The sequence below is a fragment of the Mastomys coucha genome, unplaced genomic scaffold (assembly GCF_008632895.1).
Source record: "Mastomys coucha isolate ucsf_1 unplaced genomic scaffold, UCSF_Mcou_1 pScaffold20, whole genome shotgun sequence".
NCBI lineage: Eukaryota > Metazoa > Chordata > Mammalia > Rodentia > Muridae > Mastomys > Mastomys coucha.
The window spans coordinates 77,004,785-77,014,555 of NW_022196903.1; the positions used below are offsets into that span (position 1 = coordinate 77,004,785).

The 9,771-nt window shown below is 44.3% G+C and overlaps 1 protein-coding gene across 1 annotated transcript in view; it reads right to left on the bottom strand.

Annotated features, from left to right (window-relative positions):
* Positions 1 to 6,517: 6,517 nt before the first annotated feature.
* The window catches only part of Actg2 (actin gamma 2, smooth muscle), a 24,838-nt gene continuing 21,584 nt past the window's right edge, over positions 6,518 to 9,771 (bottom strand). Inside the window, exon 9 of the mRNA XM_031382313.1 lies at positions 6,518 to 6,737. Within this exon, the coding sequence (XP_031238173.1) occupies positions 6,594 to 6,737 (144 nt within the window). The 3' untranslated portion in view covers positions 6,518 to 6,593. The remainder of the gene's footprint in view (positions 6,738 to 9,771) is intronic.

A 9,771-nucleotide genomic window follows, 5' to 3' on the forward strand; every position in this document is an offset into this window, starting at 1 on the left:
TGTGACTATATATATACACATATATATGTATACATACATATATATATTTGTAATTCAGAGGACAATTTGCAGGAATAGTTCCCTGTTTTTACTATGTGGGTCCCTGGGATCAAACTCAGGTAGTCAGGCTTGGTTGCAAGTGCTTTTAGAAGCTATGGCTTTGGGCATGCTAACCTTTGCATTTTTAGAGAAAAATAAAAATAAATGGAGGGTTGGAGATATAGCTTAATTGTAAAATAATTGTCTAGCACACACAAGGCCCTGGGTTGGATCTCCACACCATAAAAATTATAATTAAAAATCTTAAACTTCTGGGTGGTGGTGGCACATGCTTTTAATCCCAGCACTTGGGAAGTAGACAGGCTGACCTCTCTGTGAGTTCGAGGCCAGCCTGGTTTACAGAGTGAGTTCCAGGACAGCCAGGGCTACACAGAGAAACCCTGTCTCGAAAAAGAGAACAAAACCACACATCTTGCCGTACATATTTATTTTGATATTTTGAGACAAGGCTGGTCCTCCTGCCTCCTCCTCCTAAGTGGTGAGCCTATATGTGTGCTCCACCATGCCCGCTATGTATTATTTTATTTACTCGTTGAGGGCACACATGTAAAGGTCAGGATGACTTGTAAGAGTCTGCTCAGACTCAGGCTGACAGTCTTGGCAGCTAGTGTTTTCATCTGTTGAGCCGTCTCACTGGCCCTAAGATAAATGCCTTCTCCCTCCATACTTTGGGATTTTATTACCTACAGGAAGAAAATGGACTATTTTAAGCAGGAAGGGAACACAATCCAATAACTTACACAAGTAATGTTTGTCATTCTGTGTAACTGCCAGCACAATGTCGGACCATTATCTTATTATACTCCATTTTATTTTGACTTTTAAATAGGTAAATGCTCACTTGGAAGAATCTTATCAGGATAACGAGTTGGATCAAGTATGGGGCTGGTTCTACGGGAATGAATCCTGGAGAGGAGACCTGCACAGGACTCAGAATGAGACATGCAGTGAGTGAGAGGAGAGGAGGATGGGAGAGACTTTCTGGAACATAAAACCTACAGTCCTGCAGTTGTTGGAAAGCTGTGACCTGTGGAGCCTAGCGTGCACAAAGCTGTGGGATGGATCTTGATCACAGAAACCCAATATGTTGGCACAAGACTGTAATCCTAGAACTTGAGAGGTGAAGGCAGGAGGATCAGAAGTTCAAAGTCATCCTTGGCTACGTTGGTGCATTGGAGGCCATCTTGGGATACACAAGACTAGCTCAAAAAGGAGGGGGGGGGGGCTTGTAAGTTGGCTAACGGCACTTGCTGCTGAGCCTGTTCACCCCAGTGTTGCAATCCTCAGGTCCCACATGGTGAAATGAAAGAGTCAGCATGTGTCCACTGCACTTGTGCTTTGGCTATGTATCCTTACTCCTAAACAAATACAAATGAAATAAATATTCATTATTTAAAACTTAAAATACATGAAAAGGTTTTGGGTAATCTAAGTAGGATGCAGGTGGAGACTGGAGCTGCTAAATTCTATCCATTGCCACTGCCACACACCAGTAGCCATCTCTGTGTGTGTATGTCTGTATGTGTATGTGTGTGTGTCTGTGTCTGTGTATGTGTGTGTATGTATATATGTGTATGTATGTGTGTGTATGTGTATGTATGTGTGTGTGTCTGTGTGTGTCTGTGTGTCTGTGTATGTGTGTCTGTGTGTGTGTGTATGTGTGTGTGTCTGTGTATGTGTGTGTATGTCTGTGTATGTGTGTCTGTGTGTGTGTGTATGTGTGTGTGTCTGTGTGTGTCTGTGTATGTGTGTGTATGTCTGTGTGTCTGTGTGTGTGTCTGTGTCTGTGTGTCTGTGTGTGTCTCTGTGTGTGTGTGAATCAGCATAAGGCTAGAGAGATGGCTCAGCAGGCTGTCCTTGAACTTCTTCCTCAGCCTTCTCAGTGCAGGCATGTCATCATGCCTATCTATTTTTTTCATTTTGGATTTATAGTGTGAATTAATGAACCAAACCATTTTTACCTAGTTGGCTGCCAATTACCCTGATGCCACTGTTAATAATGATCTTTTTATCCTCTTTATGTTTATTATATGCTATGCCATTCATAAAAATTCATCAGGCTGGGTATGATAATAGTAATAATTACTGTGTCCTTGGAGGTAGAAACAGGGCAATAAAGAGTTAAGGGTAGGGCTGGTGAGATGGCTCAGTGGGTAAGAGCACTGACTGCTCTTCCGAAGGTGGTGAGTTCAAATCCCGGCAACCACATGGTGGCTCACAACCACCCATAATGAAATCTAATACCCTCTTCTGTGTACTCATTTATAATAATAAATAAATCTAAAAAAAAATAATAAATGCATCTTTAAAAAAAAAGAGTTAAGTGTATTTTCAACTACATAAGGAATTTGAGGTCAAGCCTGGGCTATACAAGACCTGGTCTAATTTCTTTTCAGTATCTCTTTGATCCTATTCTAAATTCTTAAGAGAAAGAACCTGTGGCATGTAGCTAGGGTCTTATGGAACAGACATAAGAAGTGGATGAGTTACTCTTCTTGTTGCTGTAGCATGATACCTGACAGGAGCAAGGTATGGGAGGAAAAGTTTGTTGGCTCTTGGTTTCTGAAGGATTTCAGTCTAGGACAATGGACTAAGGCCCACCTCAGAGACAGAGCTACTGCTTCAGACAGGCCTCATCTCCTAAAGGCCTTCAAAAGGGGGACAGATTCAAAACACTAGCCTGAGAGCAACATTTTGGATTCCAGGATCAGGGCACCATCCTATGCTTGAGGAAGAGCAATCAAATGCATCATTAAAGTAACTCCTCCCCAGAGCTATTAGTTCCTACTGGTTGGTGTCAAAAGAATCTTTCCAAGCTCAGGAGCTGGCCAGAACGTCTGTCTTGGTACGTTGTGTAATGTGATTCACTTCCGCTTACCTTGAGGAATGAGGTACTTTTCAGCTCCTGGTGTCTGTGAGACATCTGCTGGAGTTAATGCGTAGGGCTGATGCTGCCCTGCCAGACCCCAGCCAGGCAGTTTCCCTCCACTCATCTCACCTTCACCAAGCCTCTGCTCTATGTCAGGTTCCCTGCAGCTCTCCCAGTGCAGCTCCGAAGGATGGATTCTTTTGCTTTCTTTTTTTAAATTTTATTTTTCTCTCATATATTACATCCCTACCATAGTTTCCCCTCCTTCTTCTCCTCCCAGACCCCCTCCCCACCTCCACTCTCCTTCTAGATCCAATCCCCACCCCGCCATTGTTTCTCTTCAAAAAAGGGCAGGCCTCCCAGGGATATCAGCCAAACACGGCATATCATTGCAGTAAGACTAGGCACATCCCTTTACATTAAAGTTGAATGAGGCAACTCAGTAGGAGGAAAGGAGTCCCCCAAACAGGCAAAAGAGTCAGAGAGAACTCCCCACCCCACTCCCACTGTTATACAACTATAACATGTATGCAGAGAACCTAGGTTAGACCCGTATAGGCTCCCTGATTGTCAGTTTAATCTCTGTGAGCCCCTGTGAGCTCTGGTTAGTTGATTGTGTGGGCTGTCTTCTTGCGTCCTTGACCACTCTGGCTCCTACAGTCAGTCTTTCTTCCAGCCCAAATGGTCAGAGTGCCTAATGGCTGTGGATCTCTGAATCTGCTCCCAACAGCTGCTAGACGAAGCCTCTCTGACGATGATGATTTTGCTAGCCTCAGGGCTATAGTCAGTATAGCAGAATGTCATTAGGAACTCTGTTATTGTCTTTTGAACTTTTAATTAATTAATTAAGTAGCCAGTCATGTTTGGTTCTATCCTAGGTGTCTGGGCTATCCAGCCTCTGGTTCCTGGTCTTCCAGGCTATGCTAGGCATGGGCTCCCTCTCGTGGCATAGGTCTCAAGCTAGACCAGTCATTGGCTGGCCATTTCTACAATTATTTTTCAAGTGCTTATAAATGCTGTGAGCATAAGTAAAACTGGCTGACAACATATTAAAGACCATGCCATCACTAAAAATTATGAGGCAGATGTTAAAAGAGGTAGCATTCTTCAGTTGCCTGGACATCTTTATTTAATGTGTGGTGCGCATGCACATTCGTATGTTTATATATGCGTGTATATGTGTGAGTCCATATAGCACAGTGCACATATGGAGGTCAGAGGACAACCTCAGGTGTGGGGTTTTGCCTTCTATGTTGTTCGAGACAGAGTCTCTTGTTTACTGCTATGCATGCCAGGCTCTCTGGCCCATGAGCTTCTGAACATCCATCTGTCTCTGTTCCCATCTAGTTGTGGGAACACTGAGGTTGCAGATTGGTGCTACTACATCCAACTTTATGTGTGTTATGAGGATCTCAGCTCAGGTCCCTAGACGTGTACAGCAAGTGCTTTGCCCATTGAACCATCTCTCTAGCCTCCTTTTGGATATTTTCTTCTTACTTTCAAATCACACAACCTCTCTTTATCAGCAGGTAACATTAGCAGAAGAATCTTGGACAGGGGACTAGAGAGATGGTGCAACTATTGAGATCACTTGCTTCATCATCCTGAGGACTGGAGTTCAGATCCCAGGACTTATGTTGCTTGCTAAATTTGTAGGCATTTCCATAATCTGAAACCGTACTTCTAAGGTGGGTGAAGCAATGAGGATTGATGAGGCTGGTCTCCAGCTAGCTGAGAAAGCATAAGGGAACCTTTCTCCAGGTTCAGGGAAAGGTCCTGCCTCAAAGAATAGGCAGAAAATAATAGAGGAGGATACTGGATGCCCTTTCCACCCTCCATGCACAAGTACACCCACATATGCATATACTCATATAGATAGATATATGTCTGTCTGTCTGTCTGTCTATCTATCTATCTATCTATCTATCTATCTATCTATCTATCCTCTATCAATAAATTGAAAGTTTGAAGAACATAGGATGGCATTTTCTGTGATTTTTTTCAAGGGGTAAAGAGGAGATAAAGGAAGTTGGGTGGGTATGGAGCATGGGGAGGGTGAGACTAGTCAGTCTATCCACTCTCCCTTGAGGTGGACATGTGGAGGTTCCAGAGCATTCTTCAAGAGTAAGTCAGTCTTCACCTGTCCTTGGATCTTCTGTGTGTGTATGCTGTATGTATGTACTGTAGTGTAATGTGTACACTGTGTGTGTTGTATGTGTACATGCCGAGCTTTACCTTCCAGCAGCCAGTCCCTTGGAGAAGTCCCTGAGGAAGCACACATAGGTCAAAGAGCTTTTGTGCTCCCAGGGTGTACTCTCACCAGCCCCGGGCAGGCTGGGATTTGGATGCTGGCTTTCTACTTCTGGCTTGGCTTAGATTCTAGAGATATATGTGTGAATTAGAAGCAAGCAACCCCTCAAAGATCTCTGCTGACCAAGGCTCCCTGTTTCCTCTTCCTGTTCTGCCTCTCCCAAGATGAGGCCTCCCCAGAGATGTCCCAGGGACTCACCCACAAATCCTGATTTCAGGATCTGCTTCTGGGAAATAGATCCTAAGATTGTGTTCCTCCAAGGAGTCTTTCAAACATGTTCTCTATGAAGCATGAACTCAAGTTCATGAGTTACTATCCAAGAATTTGAGGTCTCTCCTCTTGGCCACCGGCCCCACTGCCTTGAAGCATGAGCATGTATGTTTGCAGTGGCTGGGGGCCAGGATGTATTTTCTGGAGCATGGAGGCCAGGACTAGGCTACAAAGATGAAGAAAAGACATCCAACAGAAATGAGGGCCTACTTTCAATACTAACTAGCACAATGTAAGCTAGCTGTGACAAGGGACGCCCATAAATGGAAGCCCAGAGGAGTTGAGGTCTTGGGGAAGATTTCCTAGAACCAAGGAAGTTCAAGTATATTTGACACCAAAGCTAGTCTACAATGCCATCTTATTTTCATAAGGTAGGAATAAGAAACACAGGCTTTCAGAAATGTGAGCCCTTATCAGTGATGTGAGGATAATTACAGCTCCTACTACTCAGGAGCAGTGTGGGGATTAGAAATGTCTCATGAGGGACTCAAGAGATGGCTCAGTGGGTAAGAGCACTTGCTGCTCTTATAGAAAACCTGAACTTGGTGCCTAGCACAGAGCACCCTTGTGGGGTGGCTCACAGTAACTGTAACTTTGGCTCCATGTGGTCCTGTGTTCATTGTAGGTACCTGCACTCACATGCACATATACCCACACAAACACATAATTGTAACAACAACAACAACAGACTAGAGAGATGGCTCAGTGGTTAAGAGCACTGGTTGCTCTTATAGAAAATCCAGAATCAATTCCTAGAATCTGCATGGCAGGTTCACAACCATCTGTAACTCAGGTCCCAGGGGGTGCAATGCCCTCTTCTGTGCTTCTTGGGTACTGCACACACGTAACACCCAGAAACACAGGCAAAACTCCCATACACATATAATCTAACAAGAAGGATGAGGGTGAAGAGAAATAATTATAATAATGCCTGAAAATCCCTTAGCATCCTCTGTGAGACACACATGTAGGAGTGTCCAGGAACAAAAGAGCCTCACACAGAGAAATAAGGCTTGAAGATTTTAATGGTCTGTGGCTGGTGACAGCAGTCTTGCAGGGAACCCCAGAGAAGGCCCTCTGACTTTAGAAGCATTTCCTGTGGACAATGGAGGGCCCTGCCTCATCATACTCTGGTTTGCTGATCCACATTTGCTGGAAGGTGGAGAGAGATGCCAGGATGGAGCCTCCAATCCAGACTGAGTACTTACGCTCAGGAGGAGCGATGATCTGCAGAGAAAATGTGGCAAATTAAGACCATCCCCTAAGACAGTGCCCAAGAATGGGGTACAGTTTTGCATGCTATGGTCTCAGATACTGGGGAGCTTCAAAACTAGGTGCTCACATGAGCAGAAGAGTTCTGAACCATCCAGATCAACACAAGATCCAATCTCAAAAAACAAACAAACAAAACAATAAAAATGAGCAAGGAGGATCAGAAACCAGAAGTCTTCTTAGCCTATTCCTGAAAAGGGTAGCCTTTGTGGTCATAATGAAAGATAGGGGCTGGAAAGCTGGCTCTGTGGTTAAGAGCACTTGTTGCTCTTGCAGAGGACCTGAATTCTGTTCCCAGCACCCACATGGCAGCTTACAACCACATGTAACCCCAGTTCCAGAGGATCTGAAATCTCCATGTGGTGCATCATGTAGGCAAACACACATGCAAAATGAATAAATATAAAAATAACTCAATAAGATAAAATTGGAAGATGATTAGATTGTCACTCAAAATGTTCTCTACCTTGCCACATCCCATCTCCTCCACAGAGAGAGAGGGTTCCTCTGTCCTGTGACTTTTGGCTGGCCCATGTATTGACTTATCCAATGGGATGGTAGCAACTATGACACAAACAGGAGTGGAAATGTCCTTGCATAGTTAGTCATACTCTCTGTACCTCTTCCCTCTATGAGAAGGGCTTCTCTGTAGGAGCTGCTAGTCCTTCACCCCTAGCCCTGAAATCTGAGATGCAGGTCTCGACCTGTACTGAGCAGACCTGTAGAGCTGTCTGGCCAAAGCTGACCTGGATTAGCTAACTTTCTGTTGACCCACAGCTGTATAAGCAACTGTGCTTATTGTTATGTGCCACTGAGGTTTTGTGGGTGTTTGTTACTCAGCAATAGTTGATCAGTACCAAAATCTATAGAGAGAGTCTTGTTTGGCCCTTCTCCGGGGGTTGGATGCATGGATACTTTGGACTCAGCTGGTTCCATTATCACCTTTATGCCAGTCTGCTTAATCCTTCTTTTGAGCTTCCTTTGACAATGACTACTTATATCCAGCAGGCTCTCATTTTACGTATGCATTGTTCATCCTTTCCACATTTCAGACAGCTTTGAACTTCAACTCATTTTCTAATTTTTGAAGTGCCTAAAGGGTTTTTGTTAATTATTATTATTTTTTTTTTTTGGTGTTTTGAGACAGAGTTTCTCTGTGTAGCCCTCGCTGTCCTGGAACTCACTCTGTAGACCAGGCTGGCCTCGAACTCAGAAATCCACCTGCCTCTGCCTCCCAAGTGCTGGGATTAAAGGCATGTGCCACCACTGCCTGGCTGTTAATTTTTCTTTTTTTTTTTTGAGACAGGGTCTCATATACCCTTAGCTGGCCTTGAATTGCTTGGGTAGCCAAGGATGATTTTCAATTTCTGATCCTGAAGCCTCTGCTTTTCTAGTGTTGAGATTACAGGTGTACTACCAATCTATTCCTAAACTCTATTGATTGATTGATTGATTGACTGATTGACTGACTGACTGTGGGGGGCTGCGGAGTGTGGTGGATTGACTGACTGACTGACTGACTGACTGACTGACTGACTGTGGGGGCTGTGGAGTGTGGTGGTTTGATTGACTGACTGACTGACTGTGGGGGCTGTGGAGTGTGGTGGATTGACTGATTGACTGACTGTGGGGGCTGTGGAGTGTGGTGGAGGTATACACAGACTGGGATACTTCTGTTGAAGTGTAAGGCCGGCCCACCGGGGCCAGGTCTCTCCTTTCCTGAAGGTCCTGGGGAGTGAACTCATGCCTTCAGTCTTGGTTGGCAGGCACTTTAAAAAAATTCTTCTCAAAACAAGGTCTTACTATGTAGCTTTAGCTGTGAACTCACTGTGGAGACAGATTGGCTTTGAACTCAGAAATCTGCCTACCTCTGCCTCCCAAGTGCTGGGACTGAAGGTCTGTGCCACTATGCCTGATTGCCTTTTTTTTTCCTTTATTTTTTAAGCCCTCAATTCTTAAAAAAAAATCTACTAACAGTAAAGACCCCAGAAATCCTTGAGAGATCTCTATGAGTATCTGGAGACCAGAAGCCAGACGTGTCAAATGGGATCATCAGACAAATGGGATCCCTTTCCATCAAGCTCCCTGAGATTAACTGTCATCATGAGAAGCATCACGGGGGACACTGCAATCACAATGATCAGTAGATCAGAGTTACCTAGCCAAGGTCTAGAGAATGTTCCTGGGTGTTTGAAATGACAGCCAGCCGCAGACCCACACATTCTCTCTCTGGAACTTTCCATCATTTTTTTCTGGTCAGGTGTGTGTGTGTGTGTGTATTGTATACATGGAGGTATGTTCACATGTATGCATGCATGTGTGTGAATGACAGAGGTAAATATCTGGTATCTTCCTCACTTTCTCTCAACCTTATTTTCTGAGATACAAGATTTCTCACTGAATACAGAGTTCACTGATTCATTTAGGTTGGTCAGACTTTGAACTCTAGGAGTCTGCCTATTTCCTCCTCCCTAGTGCTGGGACCACAGTTGTGCTCCATCTACTTTTGTATGTGGGTGCCAGGGACTCAGGCCCTCAGCAAGTACCCTGCTGACTGAGCCATTTCCCAATCCCTCTTCAAACCATTTTTAAAATTTAATGATATTTTAGCATTGTCACATTCTCTTCTTATTTTTTCAAAGATTTGTTTATTTTATGTATATGAGTACACTGTAGCTGTCTTCAGACACACCAAAAGAGGGCATTGGATCTCATTACAGATGGTTGTGAGCCACCATGTGGTTGCTGGGAATTGAACTCAGGACTTCTGGAAGAGCAGTGAGTGCTCTTAACCGCTGAGCCATCTCTCCAGCCCCTATTTTTTTAAAATAAGAACTGGGCACAGTAACACAAACCTTTAATTCTATCACTCGGGTAGCAGAGGTAGGCAGATCTTTATGAGCTCAAGGCTGGTCTGGTTTACACAGTGAATTCCAGACCAGTCAGCTAGCCAGGGCTAAATAGTGAGACCATGTCAGGAAGAGAGAGA